Below are 23,915 nucleotides of genomic sequence, written 5' to 3'. Positions count from 1 at the left end.
AAAATAATTCAATTGGAAAAATACTAGCTAACAGATCTTAATTCAATTCAATGCACAAACATACAGGGACTGGAAACTTGGAAAGCAGTAATGCTGAAGACCTAAGAACGATAATGGATCGAAAGTTAGACTTGAACAGGCAAGTACAATTTGGCTGTAAAAAAATCCAATACAGTTTGCCCACACAAAAAGGATCATTCCACAGAGCAAGGAAGTAGCATTTTCTCTCCATACTGGCTCTGGTGAGACTTTACCTAGTATATTATGTTCAGAAGAGCAGAGCAACAAAATGACCTTCTGCTGTTTTCTGTATAATCAGGATGGATAAAAATCAATGATTAAAAAAAAATCACTTTTATTTAAATTGGATTTTTTTGATAAAATGCTTTGAGGAAAAAACCCTATCTAAAGGAAGATACATTATAGTTCAAAGATATCTCATCATGGAATAGGGATTATAAATTCTAATTCTATAGTATGAGAATATATGTATGTAATGTTTAAGAAAAGTTTTGTAAATGAGTTCCAATAGTTCATGGATTAGGGACCCAATCTTATGAGGTTCCAGGGGCTCCTGTATAGATTTAGGTTCATCTTTCTATCTACCCAATGGTACTCAGTAGAAGATACCATCAGAGGTGCTTAGTTTTGCAGTTCTCAAACTGTGGATTTGTGTCTCCAGAGATAACATGCTTGTTAACAGCAAAAATGTTTTTAAATAAATAAATAAATAGAGAGGTGAGAAGTCACAGACCTCAACCCTATTGTCCCCCTGAACATTTGTGTACAGAGTCAATCCCTTACCTCTCTCTAAAAGTGCAGTTTCAAAAAGTTCAATGAATAGAAGATTATTGGGGGCGGAATAGATCTGGACAAGAAGAAGTCGTCTGGAGATAAATGTGAGAAGGGAGGGACAGGCAGTAGAAACAAAAGTGAAACTTTGAGCAGCATATTCCAGAAGTCTTGAGGTCTTTGAGTGTAGCCTTCATTGATTTGAGATCTACTATACCATTCTCTCACTAGAAGGGAAAACCTATAATGGCAGCAGACCGTAAAAGAGATCCAGTTTGGGAATAAGAACCAAGAAATATGTTTGCTGATGATGTTTTAAAGAAAGTCACACCAGTGAACTTGTGGAAGTCACTTAAGCACTTGGATTCAGAGACTATTGAAATGATAATCTCACTTTTAACAGCAGTAGCTTCTTCTGTTGGTGTAGAAAGAATATTTTCTTCCTTTGGACTAATTCATTTCAAATTGAGAAACTGTCTGGGACCTGAAGAAGCAGGAAAGCTTGTTTTTCTTTTCCAGATTCTGAACAAACAGGAAAATAAAGGTGAAGACGACTGAGTTAGCTGCATAAGCCCATATTTTAAGTTTCTCATGTTGACCTGGCTGACAGTCGATTTTTTTTTTAAATATTTCATGTAACTATTTTAGTCAAAAACAATTTTAATCAAAACCTGATTTTAAAAATCTTGAATGTTTAACTAAATTAAAAAATTCATATGCTTGTTTTGTTAAAATATTATATGTTTGCTGTTGAAGGAAAAAAATCCAGAATACATAATGTTGTTGTTTTAGTTAAATAAAACAATTTAAAATGTCTGTCTGGTGATGTTCTCCTAATACAGCATGGCAAAAAAAAAATCCTCCAAATATTAATGATTAACCTGTTGAACTGGAGATAGTTCACCTCCCAATGACTTCATAAATATCTGCTTCAATTACCTTTGGTAAATGAAATAACCATACAATCATTCATTTTCTGATATAGTTGTAAAACTAATCTAAAAAGTTTTCAAAATAAATCACTTAAAAATGTATAGTGTGTACCTTCTAAAAATGAAACGTACATCTCTGAGTTGTGAAGAATATGTATTAAGGTTATAACAACCAACAAGAATGCACTTTTATGTAGAAATCCATGATTAAATCGAGTCTTCCTGACTAGTGATGTAAATCAAATCCACCCTGTCTATAATCCATGTGTATTTGCTGTCAACTAACATTGGAACAATACAACTTCTAAAGCCTACATAAAAAAACCTACCTGACCAAATGTGTGCATGCCACATATGAAAATATAGGGTTGAACCATTTAAAAAGTCTGTAAAGGCTTTCCCAAGAACATAGGCATAAAAGATAAATGTATCTGTATTCCATATTAAGTGATTTCAAAACAAGATTTGTGCCAGGATTAAAAGGTACATTTAAACCATACAGTCATTATGTACTTTTTGAATACACACAGTAGCGCAAATATTTACAGGTTCAGTTACTTTAAAAGTTTGACACACACAGAAAACTGAAATTCAGGTCCAACATTATCTTCAATTAAAACTTTCTACTGTATTTTTTAATCACAGACAGTATATAGAGTCTTACAGTCAAATTTTGCCTTGTTCCACCTTTTGTAATTTATATGACGTTGGTAGGTAACTCAGGGCAGAATTTATAAATCAATATTTAAAATTGGCAAACACCTGGGACTTCAAGTGCTTAATGTTCAATACATCTCTAATAATCATCTGTATAGTATTTTTAAAAGTCATGTGATTGTATAATCTGACTCTTTCATTTGCACATACAAAGTTTTCTGTTTGCATTACTTTTGCTATGATTTTATTTTATTAAATGTTTGTCTTAACTGGCATGAATAGTTTAAAATTAATAGTAGCTCCTTATACTGAATCTGCTAGGAAAGGTTTTTCCTCAGAGACTACAAAAAGCTGGAAGTACTTTTTTGCTCACTTAGCTCTTGCACTGAATCTTTCTAGATTAAATAGCAACAGCCCACATAGGGGCCAAAAATTTCAACTTTGGGTATCTAAAATTACGCTCCAAAAATCAATACTTAGATACAGTACCTTAATAAAAGTGGCTGGATTTTCAGAAGGGTTGAGCACTCTCAAATCCCAAACTAAGTCATTTTTGCACTAGTATGAACAAATGAAAATAGGTCATCATGAAAGGCACTCTGCCTTCACAATCAGTTTTTGCACTACAGTTGTCATCAATAATTACTTTATATTATAGTAGTACCTTTACTAGCTGTTTTGTGTCACTGGCAACAGAAAGTCAACAATTTTACAAAAAAAACGAGATAACATACAGCTGTTCACAGTAACCTCATTTGACTAACTGAATATAGAAGTTTTTTCAATCCCCAGACAGAATATGACAATCATTAGTTATCTGAGTACTTTGTAACACTAGATTACATGAAATTTATTTAAGACAGCAGAATTATGTAATTTATTTTTTTCCCGAACAAAAATGTTGTTCTGATTTTACATAACAGCAGAGTGCTTTTGGATTCCTCTAATACTCCATGCAGTGTTCTGCATACACAAGTCCATGTATTTATATAAAAAGGTTGTGTTTACGTATTTGAGAATACACAATCTTGTTTCTGTTTCTTGCAACATTTACAAACTGCTTTTCCATCTGGATTTGGGAGACTTTTCATTTACTGTTAAGGAAAAAAAAAAAAGTAAAGTAAAACTGACCAAGTTAGTCACTCAAAGCTATCATTGTTGGATCTAAATATATACTGTTTTTTGCTATGGAAAAGGAAAATATTAGCAAAATGAAGTAACTCAGGAAGCTTAATTCTAACCTCAGACACATGAAGTTGTCACACCATATATCTTAAAATCCATTTGTGCATGCATACTAGGAGATTTTATTTTAAAGCCACAATGCTGTCCACCTGAATACTGAAGGTTAAGGTTAAGTGTTTGATTTACTGGAGGTTGTTAAACATTCACAAATTGGCTAACTGTAACAAAACCAGACTTCTAGGGATATAAACCATATTAAGAACAAATTTTAATGAATATAATTATAAAACTTAAGGAAAACATACTGGAATTTCTGAATATTAGAATCTTTGGGCAACAGAACATGTGCCAAATTACTGTTCTAGTTTTCGTAACAATGGAACAAAATATGCTAGGCATATTCAGTGCTGCACATTAACAAGAGGTTTCTTTGGACAAATATTTTGTGAAAGTTAGAAGAAACTTTCATTTGACTGCAGCTACTGTTTCCTAAGAACAGACCAAAATTTGAAATACGGTACCTCAAACTGTATTAAAAAAATGACTTTGTATCAAAACAAAGTCAAAGGTCAATGATCAGTGGTATGAGTATGCAAGGACTTGTATAGTACTCATTCAGGACCAATAATATGTATTTTTCTTAATATAAATCCTTAAACTGAACTGAAATATTGACAAAGGTATAGTGCTGTCATGTGTATCACAAATCTAAGTTCTATTTAGAACTTACAAAGTTAATACTTGCATCACAAAGTGTACAAATCAGCAAGCAAAAATCCACAGTTCTTATATTTTCAACTTTACTCCCCCCTTCAACCTCCCACAAGAATACTCAGTATGGATAAGGGATTTGAAAACATCTTTTTCATTCTTCCAAAGAAGGTGGAAAATGTAAATTAATTCTATATGCATCAAAAGTAACATATTGAAGAAAGAATCACAAGAATTATTCTAGCCAGCATTTGGTACAACCCATAATTGTTTTTTGACTTTTTTGACTGAAGCTCAGTGTCCCTGGTCGATTATCAAAAGGTGAATTTTTATGGTTCTAAGAAGTGTGAAAAAATTCTTACTTGGAAAAAAATTGGCTTTAACAACTTTTGATTGTTTGAAAGATACACACTGAGCATGCACAACAGAACATATTAAATTGACAGATGTACATTTAAAATGATTTATTGTGCATATGTGCACAGCTTATATTAATGGGCAAGTTGCAGCTCCTCCTAGGAGAGGAAAAGGAACCCTCTACTCATCTAGTCTTTGGGTATCTGCACAAGCCCCAGAAAATATCCTGTTAATTGTGCTACCTCAGCTAAGGCTTTGGGGGTGGGGAAGGGAGGGACTTGTTAGTAGGTCAACAGCACATAAGGCCCACAGGAGTCTTACTCAGCCAAGTTTGTAAAGTGGCCAGGACCTATCCTCAGTGTGCTTGCTAGTGTCCAGCAGTGGATAGGAGAACACATGCTACACCATTTAAAAGGTGTAGTGAGCTCAAGGGATCATGATGATGCCCTACTGCAGTGGTTCTCAAGCTTTTGTACTGGTGACCTCTTTCACACAGCATGCCTCTGAGTGCGACCACCCCTTATAAATTAAACAACACTTTTTTTTTTTTATATTTAACACCATTATAAATGCTGGAGGCAAAGTGGGGTTTGGGGTGGAGGCTGACAGCTTGCAACCCCCTGAGGGGTCCCGATCCCCAGTTTGAGAACCCCTGCCCTACTGCATTCTGCTTGCATCTCTCTTATGCACAAAATATGGTTCATAGTACTACCTCCTCAGCCCCTACAGTTATGGCACCAAAGCAACGATTGTGCTTGAAGACATGATTTAGACTTAAGTGCTTCCTTTTTAAAAATTCTATCTTCAGATGTTTTAACTTAAAATGATACCAAAACCATTTCTTCAAACTTTATCTATCACTTTAAAAAATCCAAATGTGAAGAAAATTGGGCTAAATGCCTTTATTTAAAACTCAGCAAACCCTGATAGCTTATTCACTTGTACACATTTATATTTTTATATACTGGTACATATGCTTGTTAGCCTTTGGCTAACGCCTGTTCAAGTGCCTAGTTTTCTAAAGACATTGATAACGACTACTTGGCCTTTTCTTCCTGGGTCTTATTACAGAACTGGGACATTTTCTTGACCATTTTTATTTTAAAACAACTTGAAAGTAATATGCAAAAAACCCTAAATACATACAACATTAAGGTTGCAGTTAATTACTATAAAAAGTCAGGAAACTTGTAAAAGATAAGGTTACACAATTTTTAACTCTGCCCCCAGTAACATATGCCTAAAAAAAGTCATTAGTTATGTAATCACAGCTGATCTAAACTTTTAGAAAAAGATTATAAAATATATCTGAGAAACTGCATGTGATGACAAATACTACTGTAACGTGTATGTTCTTTAATTCTGATCTCTTGAATGTATGCATTACGATAGTATTTGTCGTCACAGGCAGCTTCTCAAACATATTATATGATCTTTTCCAGAACTTTTAACATTAAAGATATCTAATCACCTTAATTTTTAATTTAATTCTACTTTAAATTGTCTGAGTGACTACTAATACTACAAAAATTGTATGAAAAACTATCCATGTGTGATTTCCAGGAAATAATTTAACAAAATACTCTTAAGAAATAATTTATAAAAAGAAAAAAAAAAAACTTACACACTTTTCCTTCTTTTTCTAATTTCCTTAAGTGAAGGGTGAGGTTATTTTCTGCTGCTTTAAGTAAATTTTCAGGCGTTTCCTAAATAGAAATACAATGAATATATAGTCATGCCATATCTGCTAATAATTTTTCTTTTTTGGTTTTCATTTTCCTTTTATGTTCAACTTCCCACCAGCAGTGGCAAAGAATTGAAATAAGTCATACAACTTAAATCTCCAGTTTAAATAATATATTTTTCCCCCCATTTTTTTCATTATGTACTAATTAAGGATAGCACATGCTTAAGTGCTGTTGTGAATTGGGCCTCTACTGGGATGTTAGTGTGGCTAGAAAATTTTCTTTAGATTTTACTGACAGCTTCATAAATGTGGTTCCCTCCCTCTCCCCCCGCTAGAAAACTTACTTTTCCAAGGTTATTACTCCTAGTTTGCGATAATATTTGCAAAGATATTGAAAAAGTCACAGCATTGAAAAAAGTTAATTCTGCTAATGCAAGCTATATAAACTCAAATTTCATGACAAGAGTTTCAGAATGATAAAGCCCGTCATGCAATTTCCCCATGTTCTTTCCCGGCCAACTTTATGCCCAAATTTAACAATGTATTACAAATAAACCATTTCTAACATTAGCATTTGGCCAAATACGAAACTCAACATAAGAACGGCCACACTGGATCAAAGGTCTATCTAGCCCAGTACCCGGTCTTCTGACAGTGGCCAATGCCAGGTGCCCCAAAGGGAATGAACAGAACAGGTCATCATCAAGTGATCCATCCCCTCTCTCCCATTCCCAGCTTCTGGCAAACAGAAGCTAGGTAAACCATCCCTGCCCATCCTGGCTAATAGCCATGGATGGACCTATCCTCCATGAATTATCTAGCTCTTTTTTGAATCCTGTTATAGTCTTGGCCTTCACAACATCCTCTGGCAAGGAGTTCCACATGTTGAATGTGCACTATATGAAAAAATACTTCCTTTTGTTTTAAACCTGCTGCCTATTAATTTCATTTGGTGATGCCTAGTTCTTGTGGTATGAGAAGGAGTAAATAACACTTCCTTATTTACTTTCTCCACACCAGTCATGATTTTATAGATCTCTATTATATCCTCCCTTAGTCGTCTCTTTTCCAAGCTGAAAGTCCCAGTCCTATTAATCTCTCCTCATATGGAAGCTGTTTCATACCCCTACTCATTTTTATTGCCCTTTCCTGAATCTTTTCCAATTCCAATATATCTTTTTTGAGATGGGGCGACCACATCTGCATGCAGTATTCAAGATGTGGGTATACCATGGATTTATATGACAGCAGACAGTTGTACATCAAATTCCCTTTCCACGCCTCCAGGTTTTTTCCCCACAGTTGCCAGCATTTCTTAAAATTTGAGGGGAATTTTCCCAAATATGCTATGGATCTGGAAGTTAGAGATCTTGTGGGATCTAAATGGCAAATTGTCTTGTTGTTGTCTTGGCAAATTGTCAGTTATTTTAAAAATAAATATCAGAGATGCAGAACAGTTATCTCCATATTAAAAACTTAGTGTCATTGTAAAAATTATTATAAATTAGTGATTGGAGAACCTCAGAATGTTTGTGATTCTGATAAGCATCACAGCTTCTGGATGCTTACCTGAAGTAATGGAGCCTCTCCTTGAAACCACCTCTCCTCATATAGCTGTTCCTCTCACAACAGCCTATACCTGTCTTCAAAGGGGGGGGGAGGGGTTTAAAATTCAGAGTATGTTACCCAGGCCTGTCCCCATACCTCTCTGAAATTACATGGGGGACCCACCTCTCCCAAATTTTCTACCCCTTGATATCATTATCCCCCACCGTCCAGTTCCCCTGCTCCTCTGATTAATCCCCCCTTACCACTTACCTCAATGTGTAGGGGGAGGGAGCTACTGGCTCCCTTCCCTGGCTCTGAGCTAGTTTCCACTCTGCACAAAAATCATCAGCCTAGAGTAGCTGCTCAGACAGACAATAGGTAGCAGTCTCTGCCTGATCTGTATGAGAGGTCAGCATTACAGAAAAATCCCTCCTAGGCTGCAGTAGTTCCCAGTCTCCAGGACACAGACTGGAACTTGAAACACCTGAGATGCATTTCCAAAACCCTTTGTAAATCTGTCCAGAATGTTTACAGCCCATGTCCGATTAGGATGGTTGACAGCTGTCTTTTGCCCTCCCTGCATCTTGCGCTTTCCCTTCAGCCCAGCTCAGTGAACAAGTTTTTTCCTGTAAGCAACACCATGAAAGAGTTCTCTATACTGCATGCCCCACACTCTGAGAATTACCATAAAGAGAGGAAGGGTAAGCAGAGAGACTAGTATCTTTAGGGCTCTGTCTGATGATCAATAAATAGGCTTTTGAGTGTACAGTCTGCTTATCTTTAAGCCACAGGATCCAGCTCCTGTTGCCCCATGGCAAGCAGTCAGAACACAGGGTTTCTAGCACAGTTTTTAGCCTGCACCTTCCTGAAGCCTGTGGGAGCATACAACTACAAGTTCTCAAATACCTTGCAGGAGACGCCAACCCTGGACATAAATATATTTAGTTATTGTCTGACATTGTTCATTCTGATCTGACTATTTTATAACTACAAACTTTCTTGAGCCTCATGAGGAACGTGTGATTACTAGGCTTAAAAATAATTATGAAAGGTAGAAGTTAATAAAAATAATTTAAGCCCAGATTCAGTAAAGCACTTAAGTTGCGAGACTACTTACATGCTTAGAGTCACGTGTGCACTTTGCTACATTAGTCCTTTACTGCACATGACTAGACCAGAAAAAGTGCCAAATGTGGCTCTGCTTAACTATGAAGCCTCCTAAAAGCCCACATACAAACACATAACATGTTGAATTTATTTAAATTGAACATTAAGGTTGTGTTCTTCAGTTCAATTTAATAACGTTTTAACTATAATTACCTTGTATACAATCTTTACAAGCTCCACTGATGTAAATGATTTTCCAGCATTCTCCTGCAAAACATTTAGGATTTGTTGTTCACGTGCATTTCGGTGAGAAATGTATCCTTGAATTTTAGCACGTGCATCTTGCACTACTGGGCCATGTCCTAAATTCAAACACAATTACAAGAGTTTTTTCATATAAGAAACAGAATATTTTAAACAACTTATTTAATAATTTGCTCACAAATATCCTCTCACTTTGGTAAAAAGCTCTGATAAGCCTATAAATCCTATGGAAGCAGCAGCATCCCTGTACTTCCCACCCTGCCAGTTAGGGTTGCCAATGTGGAAATATTTAAAAAACGGACACTCCAGCAGGAGTGCGGGAACCTCCCCTACCCGGTCTCTTCCCCACCCCTGCCCAGCCTATTCTCCCTAAAGCCCCACCCCACCTCTTCCTGAGGTCCCGCCCCCATCCACTCCTCTTCCCCCTCCCTCCTGTCACTCACTGCTTTTCCCCTCCCATCTCCACCCAAGTCAGGAGGGACTTGCCTGTGGAACCGGGGCTGGGACCTGCAGCTGCCCAATGAAGGTAAGAGGCAGCCCTTGCTGAGTAGGGGTTGGAGTGAGTGATGACACAGCGCCTCCCCCGCTCACAATAACCAGACTTTGGATGTCTGGTCAGTAGATCTGAACGGACACTGTCAGGTCCCCAAAGTCTGGTCGAAAACCGGGCACCTGGCCACCCGACTGCCAGTATATCTTTGATTCTCCATTACAGTGTGTTTTAGACACACTGTAGACCACAGAGTTATCAATAGAATCATTGCCAAGTTTCACTTTACAGGCTGTAGTGTATGTACACAGGTTAAAAGGCTAGAACATGGGAAAGAAGAAAGAGCAGAGGGAACAACAGACCTGGAAAGATTTGAGGGGGAAAGGACAACACAATAGGAAAAAAGTGGATGCTGCTCTGGCCTGTTTTTTTTTTTTTTTTTTTTTTAAAACACAATGAATATTTTTCAGAGGCATGACAAAAAGACAGCAATCAAAAAAACTGGAATTTGATAGAGCAAGAATAAAGAACTGTCAAGAAAGGTAATATACTGTCCATTTAAAATTTGATTAAATTTGGCATAAAATGTATTTTTGGACACATTAAGACAAATTGCAAATACTGGAATTATAGAAGTGCTTTGAAACCAAAGTAGAAAAAGGGATCATCATTTTTATCTATGAAGCAGTGAATTTTGAGGAATCTGTGGTATTGCCCTGATGATATAAAACACTAAAAGTTTAATTGTTTTGGTTTGTACAATACACACATGAATATATGCAAACGTAATTTGAACGATGTCTTCTTTCTGGAGAAATCAATTGCCAAAATGTATGGAAATTCTTAGAGTTTTTTGTGGCAAGAAGCAGATAAATCATGGTACTGTATATTGTACAGAACTGAGATACACACATACATAATAGTTGCTAACATAGTTAAGGCTGCAACTCGGGTTCTTTTATAAGATTAATTCTGAGCATCCCAATAATTTTAAACAGTTTCTTTTGAAGTTCTTTTGGGCTCTACATTTTTGTAATTATTCTCCAGCTATAGTTGTATTTTTGAGACAGTTAAGTAAATTGATCAAACCAAGTTTTAGTTCTAGGACTTCAAAAACGAAGAAACATTTTTGGAAATTATGACTAAGCGCCATGACTTTTCAGTTCCTTATAACTTAAAATTGACTTACTTTTCACTCTCTTCCCCAAGTCCTTCTGAAATCAGTGTCCTAGGAGGGACTGGGGCTGATGTAGTGCAAAGTGCCTGACAATCCAAAGACTAGGAGCCTAATTCTTCACTGTCTGGCACTCTGTAGTAATTGACACTGGTGCAAAGTGGGTGCAAAATGCTGTCATATCACAATGGTAGCATTTATACTTGGTGTGCATGTGTGGTCCATGGGTCCCAGACTCATTTTGTCTCAGAAGTGGCAGTTTGGAACAAAAGAACTGGCCCTCTTCAGTGCTTGAAGCATACATGATAAAGACTACCATAAAAAGGAGTCCATGCTAAGATAGGTTTCAGAACAACAGCCGTGTTAGTCTGTATTCGCAAAAAGAAAAGGAGTACTTGTGGCACCTTAGACTAACCAATTTATTTGAGCATAAGCTTTCGTGAGCTACAGCTCACTTCACCGGATGCATACCGTGGAAAGTGTAGAAGATCTTATTATGTACACACAAAGCATGAAAAAATACCTCCTCCCACCCCACTCTCCTGCTGGTAATAGCTTATCTAAAGTGATCACTCTCCTTACAATGTGTATGATAATCAAGTTGGGCCATTTCCAGCACAAATCCAGGTTTTCTCACCCCCCCCCCCCAAACTCACTCTCCTGCTGGTAACAGCTTATCCAGCAGGAGAGTGAGTGTGTGTGTGGAGGGGGGGGGGAGGGGGGAGATGAGAAAACCTGGATTTGTGCTGGAAATGGCCCAACTTGATTATCATACACATTGTAAGGAGAGTGATCACTTTAGATAAGCTATTACCAGCAGGAGAGTGGGGTGGGAGGAGGTATTTTTTCATGCTTTGTGTGTATATAATAAGATCTTCTACACTTTCCACGGTATGCATCCGATGAAGTGAGCTGTAGCTCACGAAAGCTTATGCTCAAATAAATTGGTTAGTCTCTAAGGTGCCACAAGTACTCCTTTTCTTCATGCTAAGATAATAAGTCTTGTAGGGAGTGTGGGGAGAGTTTAAGCCCGACAGGCAACTAGGTGGAACTTGTAAGTTTGGCAGAAATTCATTAAGTCTTTTCAGCACAAAAAGTTTATGTACATTAAACTTTATATATTGATTTCAGCACATACAGACCTATGCATTTAATACTATGCAGTGAAGCCTATTTTATGCACATAAAACTTTTAGTTGAAATACGTGTGTGCTTTCAGTATAATACTTTTAAAAGTAAAATTCCAAGACAAAAAGTATCCTTATGTTGAAGTTCTTTTTGCTTGACAAAAACAAACAAAAACATACTAATGATGTTAATGTTAAAAAAGTTAGTAAAAAGTGTACTTTAAAAAAAAGGAAATGATCAGTTAAGGTACAGTGAATAGAGACTGTAATACAGTAATTGTTCATTCTCAAAGCCTACAGTGGTGAAAAGTCACATTAAACATTCCAAAACAAACCTTAGTTCTGAATCACAAGATATAGCTATCAACAAACCTATCATTTCATTCTGAAAAAGATTTAACACACTCCACCTCCAGTGAGCTAGAGATCCAATGTTTGGATATGAAAATGGAACCAAAATTTTGCAAAGTTCAGGAAGGTTCACACATCCTGCACACCAGGTCATCTCCAGCAACCACGTACATGTACACTTTTCTGTCTATGATACTGGGCCAAAATTGAAAAATTTGGAATCTAATCTGGATATAAACCTGTCCCAACTTTTGGGAGCACTCAGATTTATAGTTGGTTTGAGCTCTTTTCCATTTGAACACAAACACCCCATCAATAAATCTATTAAGTGACTTGCAAAAAAAATTACAAATACATTTCTAGATCTATTCCATATGTGTATTTTAATGTTTTAATAGTTTAGACCTTATGCAAACACTGGTTTGTATCACCCTAGATACCCATATGTCTCCCATCATTATAGCACTAGGGTGCATCACAACAATGAAGGAATCTATTTTCGTAACACTCCTTTGAAGTAGTATCATTATTCATATACTACAGAGGAGAAATTTAGGCAGAGAGAGAAGTGACATTCTCAAGTCACATAGCAAGTTTGTGACAGAGGTAGGAATTGACCACAAATCCTAAATCAGAGGATTAACCACAAGGCCATTCTTCCTCCCCCATTTAATACTGTTAAGGAACTAAAACATTTGTCAACTTTTATTACTTAACAGGAGAAATTCTGCTCTCCTCATGCGATACTTAGAAAAAAGTTACACTTTATTAATTTTCTTTATAAAACTGTGAAGCTCCAAGTGGGCTTTCTACCTTACAGCAGAATAGTGGATGGTGTTCTCATACGGTATAGGTGCTTAAATGTGAAATTTGTGGTCATGGCTACAGTGAGAAGTTGGAATGATAGAGTCTTTGTTCTGTATTTGGAGGGCTAAAATTGAGATCTTGATGGCAGTCAATATTGGAAAAATCTATGTTGCTAAGTGGGAGACTATCCGAATTTCTGAATATAAGTTGAGGCTGTCCAGGACTATATGGACAGAATTAAGGTTGGTTTTTTAAATACAAAATGTGATACTATACAATTGTACATTTATTTAAGAGACTGCAAGAACTGTGAGTGTATTAGTATATAACATTTTGGTAATGGTTAATTTTCATAGTTTTAAATTCTTCATTTTAGGGAGTCTAAGTTCAAATATTCCTTGGAACATATTAACTTTAATACTGTTTAGCACCTTAAAATTAAGAAAGATTTGTCTGTTGATAATGGACATTCAATTTTTAAAGTACTCACATTTCCTAGTAGAAAAGCTGTATGAATAGAAAAGTGAGAGAGCCCTCTGGTGGCCAAAGTATCAGTTCCCAGGGAGATTTATAAAACACTAACAATGGATAGGTTCTATTGTATATTCAATTAAAAAAACTAATGTTAAATATAAAAAGTTATATGGAAAAAATAAAAAACTCATCCATATAAAGACATTCACACTAGGCAAATGGTCATGTTGTTGCAATGAATCATGTTGTTGCAATGCATCCTCCTAGATCTAATTCAGAGTTCAGATAGAATAAGAGAAGCCTGGGGGGGGGGGGGGGGGTGTATGGGGGAGAGAGTTGCGTGAGAGAGGAAAAGGAAAGGTGGAGAATAAGGCTGTCAAACAAAGGATTCTCAGCATGAATAAAACTGAACACAAAATCAAAAAAGTTACTATAATAAATTTACCAATTTTAATACAGCCAATAGTGGTAATCGAAAACTGCTCTCTGATTCAGGAATAACTATTGTTTATTGAAGTGCACAAATATTTTATTAAACATGGTTAAGGAAATAAAATTAGTTCCAATTCAAAATGCTGTACCAGGATACCTATGGCCATCAGCCCCTGAAAATGCACAATATCCTATTGCTTTATTAGAATCTTAATTAGTGTATGTATTTGTCTATTGCCAGCAGCGTGTTAGGTGCTTTAGAAAAGCAGAAAGACAAGCTTCCTGCCTTAAAGAATTTGTAATCTAAATGGATAATAAAACACAGAGGGGGATAAGAGAGAAAGAGAACTGTGCCAAAAAGGTGGAATTTAACACATACTTTTGGCATGAGGAAAGCTAAACAAAGAAAAGGAACATGGTTTGTAGACCTTATACAGAAGGCAGTGTGGCCTAGTGGATAAGGTATTGGACTGTGACTCAGGGCACCTGGAATCTAATTTTCAGCTTTACCACTGGTTAGCTTTGGCAAGTCAGTTTACTTCCCCCACCTGTAAAATGGGAATAATGATCTTACCTCTAGGGTAATGTGCTTTAAGATCTACAGATGAAAAATTATATCTTTTGGAAGTAGTACATTTTAACAAAGAATATAGAATATCAGGGTTGGAAGGGACCTCAGGAGGTCATCTAGTCCAACCCCTGCTCAAAGCAGGACCAATCCCCAATTTTTGCCCCACATCCCTAAATGGCCCCCTCAAGGATTGAACTCCCAACCCTGGGTTTAGCAGGCCAATGCTCAAACCACTGAGCTATCCCTCCCCCCAAATGAAGAAAGAGTGGAGGTACGGTAGACTAAATCAAGGAAACTACTCATAGAAGGTTCATGTTATAAAGGCCAAGATACTAACTGGGTTCAAAAAAGAACTAGGTAAGTTCAATGGCTATTAGCCAGGATAGGCAGGAATGGTGTCCCTAGCCTCTGTTTGCCAGAAGATGGGAATGGGTAACCGGGGATGCATCATTTGATTACCTCTTCTATTCATTCCCTCTGAAGCACCTGGTATTGGCCACTGTCAGAAGACAGGATACTGGGCTAGATGACCATTGATCTGACCCAGCATGGCTGTTCTCATGAAGAAGGCAGAAACAAGAGTTTGAAGTTATTTAATCATGAAAAATGCAGGGTGTGGGGAAGGGAATGAAAAGAAAAGATGGAAAACGTAGGCAGGAGCCAGGATATGCAATCTTGAAAGAGAATAAGGAACTTAAATCTTACTGTCACATAATAAGTTTTTAAATTCAGTCTTGCCAAAAAGAGGCATAATTTTATATGAAAATTAAATGGTTTTCCAAGATTAAAAAAGAAAAGTCAAGGAGACTGAATAAATTAGAGGATAATTAATGGAATATGGAGTTTGACCTCTTGGTCACTGGATCAAATTCAGCATAGTTCGGTAACTAAAATAATCATCTGATTGATAGCTTGGTGGCCTCTACGAAATGAATTTATGGTCTCAATCCAGTTTGTAATGGGCAGCTGTCTACCTTGAATCATGACCACAACTGGCTTTCTTAGCTGTAGTCTGACTAGAGAACCCAAGGACTCAAGGGCTATACATACTGAACTGACCCTTTACCCCCGCCCCGCTGTATAGGTGGTCTTTTTAGTCAGGTTTAGATGCAGTGGCAGGATGGTGTGAAGCAGCTTGCACTGATGCTGCCTCTGCCGCATGTGTTCTGTAATAGAAAATTCTGGTTTTCTGGGCTATCAATTCTGCACTTCTCATAACCACACGTTTCACTCAAATACAAAAATGCTCATGAGAGAAATGGATAGCATCATGGCAAGCACACACACAGTGTCTTAAATAGAATAAGCTGAACGCCCTTTAGCTAATTATAATAGCTAAACACTGGATAAGGTAAATTAAGTATTATATAAATACTATATTATTTGACTGTAGTAAGAGTTCTTACATTCTTAGAGGAGCTATTTTAAAATATTTGACATAAACTAGTAGATCTAATTAAGAAAATGTAAACTACCAACCAGGGTATATTAAGTCAGCTTGCATTTGCAACAGAATTTCCAATGATTTCATGTAGTCATACAAGTCTTCAAATACTGCTGTCCCTTCTCCTAGAATACAGTCACCAGAAAATACAGCATTTTCTTCCACTAGATGTAAAGCCATATGATCATCAGTGTGCCCAGGTGTATATAAGACTCTATTAAATGAAAGAATGAATAATTTTTATGCAACAATCACATATACACCATTTACATGTGACAGAAACAAATGCTAATAAAGCCATGAATTAATATGGTACTCCAGAAAAAACCTCTGTAAAAGAATCCTTATTAGGGAAAGAGGGTTAATATGAAATGTCAGCTTAGAGACGATGTGATTTGGGCTAACCTGGTCCATTTTCTTAAGCTTCATAAACATATATGCAAACTGGCAAACATAATTAGCTCTAATATTCTATTCTATAACATAGGTCCTTATACCACACTCATCACTGCAGTATCTGAGCACCTTCTATTAGTGCATTACACGATATGGCTAATATTCAGGGTGACTAGATGTCCCGATTTCATAGGGACAGTCCTGATTTTCGGGTCTTTTTCTTATATAGGCTCCTATTACCCCCCACCCCCGTCCCAATTTTGCACACTTGCTGTCTGGTCACCCTACTAATATCTGTCATGTGGGGTTTGTTTTCTTATCCTTTCCACAGGAGAAGAAATATGTACTGTGGTTTTGTTTAAATTTTTTTTAAAAAAAAACACCACCACCACATACGTTTATGTTGGGGAAAGCAAGGTCAAAGAAATGTGCTTTGCACTTGGAGCTGAAGGTGGGGTGAGGTTTGCGAATTTCCCTCAGTTCCCCGGGGAGCTCATTCATAGTGTCAGGCCATCCCCTTAGAAAGCTCTGTCTCCCACACAGATGAGCTTTACCCCTATTGTAGAAAGTTCCACTGTGCCAGAGGAGCAAATTTGTCTATCATAGTCTTCATCCTGGACTTTTGGGCAATCTTTTAAGATTTCCTGAGTCTAGGTCATTGAGTGCTTTGAAGATAAGGACCAAGACCATTAGCTCGATTCAATATTCTATGGGGAGCCTGCACAGGGAGTGGAGGCCAGGTCTGATGTGTTCACTATTGCTTGTGTTGCTGAGGAGACATGCTGCAGTATTCTTGTACCAGTTGGATTTTCTTAAGGTTGAAGGCTTTATGCCCAGGTATACTGCATTGCTGTAGCTCAGCTGAGAGATGATGAAGGCATGAATAAGTGAGGCCAGGTCATCGTTTATCAGGATGGGACAGTCTTCCAGCAAACTAGGGATGGTTTAAAGCCTTACCTGTGGATGCTGCTATATAAGAGCTTAGCATCAGTGAGGAATCCAAGAGCATTACTAAACTATAGACTGGACTGACCATTGCAGGTGGATGCCTTCAACTAAAGGAGACAGCACCATAGCTGCCAACAGTTCAAAATGCTTTCCTCTGCCCACCACTATAAACTCCATCTTGCTCTGGTTCACCTTCAACCTGTTCTTCATCCACGAGCTGATCTTGTCCAAGCACTATGTAGGCCATCTTAGGAGTAATGGTATGTCTTCAGAAACGTAATTATTTAAACGGCAAGCCCTTTTTTTACCCCAAGCGTAGCTGATCTTTTTTCTCTCCAAAACTTATTTTTAATATATGAAATGCTTTCAAACAGATATATCTTTTACTACTTGCAGTCGATCTTGCAGCCAGCCTACTGCTGTGTTCTACAACACTGAAGTAGTTTAATTCACCACTGACTTGAAAGGGACTCCCTCTGAGTAAGGAAAGGAAGCAGGATGACTCCTTAAAACTGGCTGGAGCAGTAGCGCAGTGTTATTTTGATGGGAGAATTCTGGACAGAGAAGGGCCTAAGGAATTTTAATATTAGAAGGAATTACCAGGACAAGCAATCTGATGCGAATACCTTTGTACAGGGTTCATCACAACCACTGAGAACACAAAATACATTTCAGTTTGAAATTGTTCAATTAGTTGTTCGGCAATTTTGTTGCTTCCCAACTACAGTGAACAATTGTACACAGGGTGTTTCAAGAAATATGGTTTAATTACAAGTGTTTTAATCCCCCTGTGTAGATTGTTTCAAAAGATTAACAGCCCATACATCCTCTTTGAAGAAGCCTTTTCACCATAAGAATGACACCCACAACTTCGAGAATCACCTTTCTACAAAAAAAACAAAAAAAAACCACACCCACTAATTAAAAAATAAGTTATCCTGAAAACTCAACCTAAAAACAAAAAGTAAATTAATACGAATCTAAAAAACGAAAACTTTACTGCAAGCAGAGTTTTTATTTTTTACCTTGAAATGTGACAAGTACCAAAGAATCCATGAAGTACATTACTGACTTTGTTATTATCTATTTTACATGGAAGCCACTCAGAAACTATGATGATGGGCAGCTGTATAAAACACTATAGAATATAGATGGTTGCCCAAAGGAACAGTTTTATCTAGGGAACCCTTAATAATTTTTCTAGGGAGGCTAGATATTCGCTGGATCCAGCCCCTGATTTCTGCACTATTAGGTAATCCCCTCTCACATAAGTAGGTCCTCTTGACTTCAGCAGTACTATTCAGCTGCAGAAAGACTACCTGCATGAGTAAGTGGTGCAGGATCTGACATATAGGCAGCCCTCCAGTCAATTATATCAAAAAAATAATTTCTACTGTGGCATATTCATGAATCTCCTCAACTGTTTTGGCTGTCTTAAAAATAAGAGCTAAATTATGATGCAGTTATAAATAGTAACTTCAGAATTATGAGGTATGAGAGGAAAACATGCTTAGTTTTAAAAGCTGACTTAGCCTACTAGCACAGAACTAACATTTACCTGAGCGTGGCTCCCTCCGTTTTTAACACATCTCCATCTTTTAGGTATGAATACTTTAGCTTTTCTCCTTCTATTATTTCCTCACGATGTGGAGTGCGTGGAAGCTTACTTATGCAATATTCGGAACCTATTTAGAAAAAACAGACTACATTTTAGATCATTCATAGTTAGGACTCTACCAAATTCATGGTCCATTTTGGTCAATTTCACGGTCATTATTAAAAAAATAATAAATTTCATTATTTCAGCTATTTAAATTTCACCGTGTTGCAATTGTAGAGGTCCTGACCCAAAAAGGAGTCTGGGGGAGGCGGGATGCAAGGTTATTGTGTGTGGGGGGGAGGGAAGGGGGTTGCCATACTGCTACCCTTACTTCTGTGCTGCTGCGGGCGGCGGTGTTGCCTTCAGAGCTGGGCAGCTGGAGAGCAGCAGCTGCTGGCCAGGAGCCCAGTTCTGAAGGCAGAGCTGCTGCCAGTAACAGCAGCACAGAAGTAAAGATGGGATGGGATGGTATTGTCACCCTTACTTCTGCGCTGCTACCTGCAGAGCTGGGCCCTCAGTCAGCAGCTGCCACTCTGCATCTACCCAGGTCTGAAGGCAGCAGCACAGAAGTAAGGGTGGCATGGTATGGTATTGCCACCCTTACTTCTGCGCTGCTGCTAGCAGGTTGCTGCTTTCAGAGCTGGGCACCTGGCCAACAGCCACAACTCTCTGGGCACTCAGCTCTGAAGGCAGCGCAGAAGTAAGGATGTCAATACCATGCCCCCGCCCCCCCTCCAATAATTCCCTTTTGGGTCAGGACCCACAATTTGAGAAAAGCTGGTCTTCCCTGTGAAATCTGTACAGTATAGGGTAAAGGCACACAAAAGACCAGATTTCACGGTCCATGACGCTTTTTTCATGGCCTTGAATTTGGTAGTACTCTATTCATAGTTAAGCACTGATTAATCTCAGGTCGCTAGCATGGATGGCCCATAAAATTACAAAATGTCAGTAGATGTACCATTATGCATGAGTCTATTTCAATGCAAAGTTAAAGAATAAAAAAAGTTTATTGCAATAACAAGTCATGTATATGAAGGAACATTTAATCGTATCTACATCAACAAGACCACTCAGACACCTACGAAAACCTCTAAAATTGGTGTTCTGCATCAGTAATGTTTTTTAAAGAGGATAAACAAAAGATGACTTCAAATGAAATTTCACTAGTTTCATTTGGAGAAGTTGTGTCTTGTTCATTAAGACACAAACACCATTTCCAGCAGCACTTGGGGACTCCTTGGAAGTAACTCTGGCTAGTTTAAAAAATCTGGTGAGGTTTCAGCCTGTGGCAATCTCCCACAAAACACAGAAGGGCTGCATTCTCTGTACTGTTCATAAAGTATAAAGAGAAACAGCTTTCTCCGCTTACAGATTTAACCAAAAAAGCATCACAATGTTTATCAATATGATATCTTGTTTATTTTGGATAAGGACAAACATGCAAAGTGTCCCTACCTTACACAATCTGGGGTCTGGGCGTTCACCAAAAATTTCCATTTGAGTGGTTACCAGCCATCTCACTCAGTTATTTACTTGTTGTTCAAGTGAAAATAATTGTCAATTGATTATTCTCAGTGTTAAGTCAGGGAGGAATCTCTTGTTGTTGGGTGAATTATCAATGGTAAATTAATTTCTCTCTCATCATTCACAGACAAAAGACTATTAACAGCATGAGGCTTTTCCCTTCCAAATATGTAAATACTTATGTATATATTAACATGAAAACACATTTTGGAGCGCATCTAAACCAAACATTCATACTATTTACTGTAGTCATACTATGAGCTGTAGCAGCATCAAGTGTTTAAATACACTGTACAGCTCACATGAAGATCTCAAGTGCACAGTCCAGCTAACAGTCCTCCAAAACACTCTAGTTAGAGGGTCCCTGTCCCCATAGCTAACCAGTAGTGCCCCTTCAGTAACTGTCAAATTAAACTATAATCTTCTGCCTACCATTGTGGATGTTTCTACAAATATCAGATATGCCTCCAGTATGATCATGGTGCCAGTGTGTCACTAAAATTTCCTGGATTGAGATGTTGAACTCAGCCAGTGCCTGCTTTAAACAGTCAATATATTCAGGTATAGCTGGCTCTCCCGTGTCAATAAGGATCCTTCTACATTTAAAGAGAGAAAATATGGCAGAAATGTTCAATTACAAAAGTCATTAGAGAATTAAGAGACTCCCTGGGTGATGAAACCCTAAATACTACAAGAACACCACCTCTTCATGCAGTGTTATCAGCAGAAGTACTCGAGCTGCATTCCCCTCATTGTAAGATAGAGGACTCCTGGCAGTATGTTCTTTATCAGGGCTCTGGCACTGCTTTGGTCCAGAACAGCCTAAATTCAGTGAGGTTTGGGCATGCTGCAGAAGGTGACCAAATGTCCCGATTTTATTTAGGGTGACCAGATGTCCTGATTTTATAGGGACAGCCCTGGTTTTGGGGGCTTTTTCTTATACAGGCACCTATTACCCCCCTACCCCCATCCCGCTTTTTTACACTTGCTATCTGGTCACCCTACATATATTTGGTAGGATTTTTGGGGAGAATTGAGGATAGGTTTCCAGAAAGATGGGAGAAGGTGGTTTTTTTGGCCTAGCTGAGTTTACATATGTTTGCTTTTTGAATGCTGATAGATTATTGTGTTGTAACAGGTTTCAGAGTAACAGCCGTGTTAGTCTGTATTCGCAAAAAGAAAAGGAGTACTTGTGGCACCTTAGAGACTAACCAATTTATTTGAGCATAAGCTTTCGTGAGCTACAGCTCACTTCATCGGATGCATACAGTATGCATCCGATGAAGTGAGCTGTAGCTCACGAAAGCTTATGCTCAAATAAATTGGTTAGTCTCTAAGGTGCCACAAGTACTCCTTTTCTTTTTGTGTTGTAACATTTAATTGCCAGAGCCCCTACAGACAGCATAAAGGAACCTCTGAATCAAAATAAACAAACAGTGCTGAAACTTTGGACCCTGACACAACCACTCAACATCAGTGTCGGTAAGTCAAAGCTTACACAGAGTGCCCAGAAAAAACGTGGCAAGCCCAGGGAAAGAGCCAGTACCTGTTGTCATCACGCCCTGAGGTAAATCACTGACTATGCTGGACCATGGACCTTAACACTGAACTCGGGACAAACATGCCACGGGAACTACGTGAAAGATGTAGAACCTCTCTGGAAGGAAGCCAGGGAAGGTGAAATCCTGACGGACCCAGAAACCCAGCATACAAACGGACAAAATTGTGTGCCAGAGCCGGGGGAACCCTTCGCTGCCCCTAGTCTCCCAACCCCACGCCCTAGGCTTCCCTTGACCCCCGGAAGCCCCCCTAAAAGGCACAACAGCGCAGAAAGCATGGCCCCACTCCCACACGCCGGCGACCGAGCTCCAGCCTCAGCCAGGCGGCGGCCGCGGGGCAGTCAGAGCGGGCAGAAGCTGCAGGCGCCGGCCCCGTGGCGCGAGCCCGCGCTCGGCTGAGGGGCGGGGCTGTTACCTGGGCCCGGTCCCCACCAGGTAGGTGTTGGTTCCCTGCAGGGTCATGGGGCCCGGGTTACAGCCCAACACACGCACCACCCGCGATGAGAGCCGCTCAATGCGCGGCAGCAGCGACGCCATGTCCGCCCCAGCGCCAACAGCCTAACGGCGGCGGCGCCGGCGCGCGCCCGACAGAAGAAAGCGGAACGTAGCTGCCCCTTGCTCCGCCCAGCGCAGAGCGCGCGACTGTAGCTGTAGTTCCCGCAGAGGCTGGGAGGTGGCCTTTGCTTGGAGGAAGTTGGGCGGGGCTGCTTGGCCATGGCCCAATCGCCTCCTTCCCGCGGCTGCCCCGGGAACAAAGAGTTCACCTCAGCGCCCTTCTTAGGCCTTGTCGATCTACGCTATGCAATTTGAGTTACGTGAATAGCGTAACTCGAATCGACGTAGCTTAGATCTACTTACGGGGGGGGGCAGGTCCACACTACGCTACGTCGACAGAAGACGCTCTCCCGTTGATCCCCCCTTACTTTTTTCAGCGCTGTTCTACACTGGGGGCGGGGGGCAGAAGGGATCGATCTAAGTCAGGCAACTTCAGCTACATGAATAACATAGCTGAAGCCGACATACTTAGGTTGACTTACCATGGTGTCTTCACCGCGGTGAGTCGACTGCTGCTGCTCCCCTGTTGACTCTGCCTGCGCCTCTTGCGGTGCTGGAGTACAGGAGTCGAGGGGAGAGCGCTCAGGGATCGATTTATCGTGTCTTCACTAGATGCGATAAATCAATCCCTGCTGGATCGATCGCAGCCCACAGATCTGTAGCGGGTAGTGAAGACGTACCCTCGATGAGGTGGAGTACAGGAGTCGACGGGAGAGCGATAGATGGTAGCTAAATCGACTGCCAATGCAACGATTGCCACAGCGTGGAAATCTGAGCAAACCACAGCACAGGAAGGGTGGCTCTGCCCCTGGCACCCAAAGGCCACCTGCGCATGGCAGCTACCGGGGCTGAAACTCCAATGGAATGCTTCTCTGTGCTCCAGCTTAGCCTCACAGGAACCACCACACACAGACAATGCTGCCTTTGGCTTCCCCTGAGTCTGTCCAAGGGGGCCAAGTGTGGTCAAAGTCCCCATGAGACTTGTGCCATCCTTTAACAGGTGTTAGCTATGATGGATGACATTCGTAAACTGATTTCCACTATCTTCTCCCCATACCCCGCATTTTTCCATCCTCAAACTTCCCCACATATTCTGCCTTTGGGCAGAAATTTGTATTGCCTGGTCCCAGTCCAATGGTGATTTCTTCCGAGTATTGTTAATTAGCCAAGTTTTGAGGCTTAGGTGTGAGGAAAAATGATCACTTGAAGATTGGGAAATA

The 23,915-nt window shown here is 39.2% G+C and overlaps 1 protein-coding gene across 2 annotated transcripts; it reads right to left on the bottom strand.

Annotated features, from left to right (window-relative positions):
* Nucleotides 1-1,690: 1,690 nt before the first annotated feature.
* Nucleotides 1,691-22,772, bottom strand: LACTB2 (lactamase beta 2). 2 transcript variants are annotated; one of them, XM_074943057.1, is made up of 7 exons: nucleotides 22,556-22,772; nucleotides 21,014-21,177; nucleotides 19,013-19,139; nucleotides 16,146-16,324; nucleotides 9,190-9,338; nucleotides 6,263-6,340; nucleotides 1,691-3,475 (listed from the first exon to the last, which is right to left on the bottom strand). In XM_074943057.1, exons 1-7 carry the CDS (start codon nucleotides 22,675-22,677, stop codon nucleotides 3,473-3,475), a joined length of 822 nt encoding a protein of 273 aa, XP_074799158.1. In that variant the 5' UTR covers nucleotides 22,678-22,772; the 3' UTR covers nucleotides 1,691-3,472. The 2 variants fall into 2 exon arrangements, with proteins under 2 accessions (XP_074799158.1, XP_074799157.1); XM_074943056.1 differs by having other exon boundaries at nucleotides 1,696-3,475; nucleotides 6,259-6,340.
* Nucleotides 22,773-23,915: the final 1,143 nt, after the last annotated feature.

This window comes from Natator depressus, chromosome 2, assembly GCF_965152275.1.
Source record: "Natator depressus isolate rNatDep1 chromosome 2, rNatDep2.hap1, whole genome shotgun sequence".
NCBI lineage: Eukaryota > Metazoa > Chordata > Testudines > Cheloniidae > Natator > Natator depressus.
This window is presented reverse-complemented; position numbering and strand designations above follow the sequence as displayed.

Coding starts and splice junctions, on each gene's coding strand:
- LACTB2 (XM_074943056.1), bottom strand. CDS start 22,677: ATGGCGTCGCTGCTGCCGCGCATTGAGCGGCTCTCATCGCGGGTGGTG. Junction 19,140..21,013: donor TTGTAGAAACATCCACAATG/GTAGGCAGAAGA, acceptor TTTTCTAAATAG/GTTCCGAATATTGCATAAGT. Junction 3,476..6,258: donor AGAAAAAGAAGGAAAAGTGT/GTAAGTTTTTTT, acceptor TTTCCTTAACAG/TAAATGAAAAGTCTCCCAAA.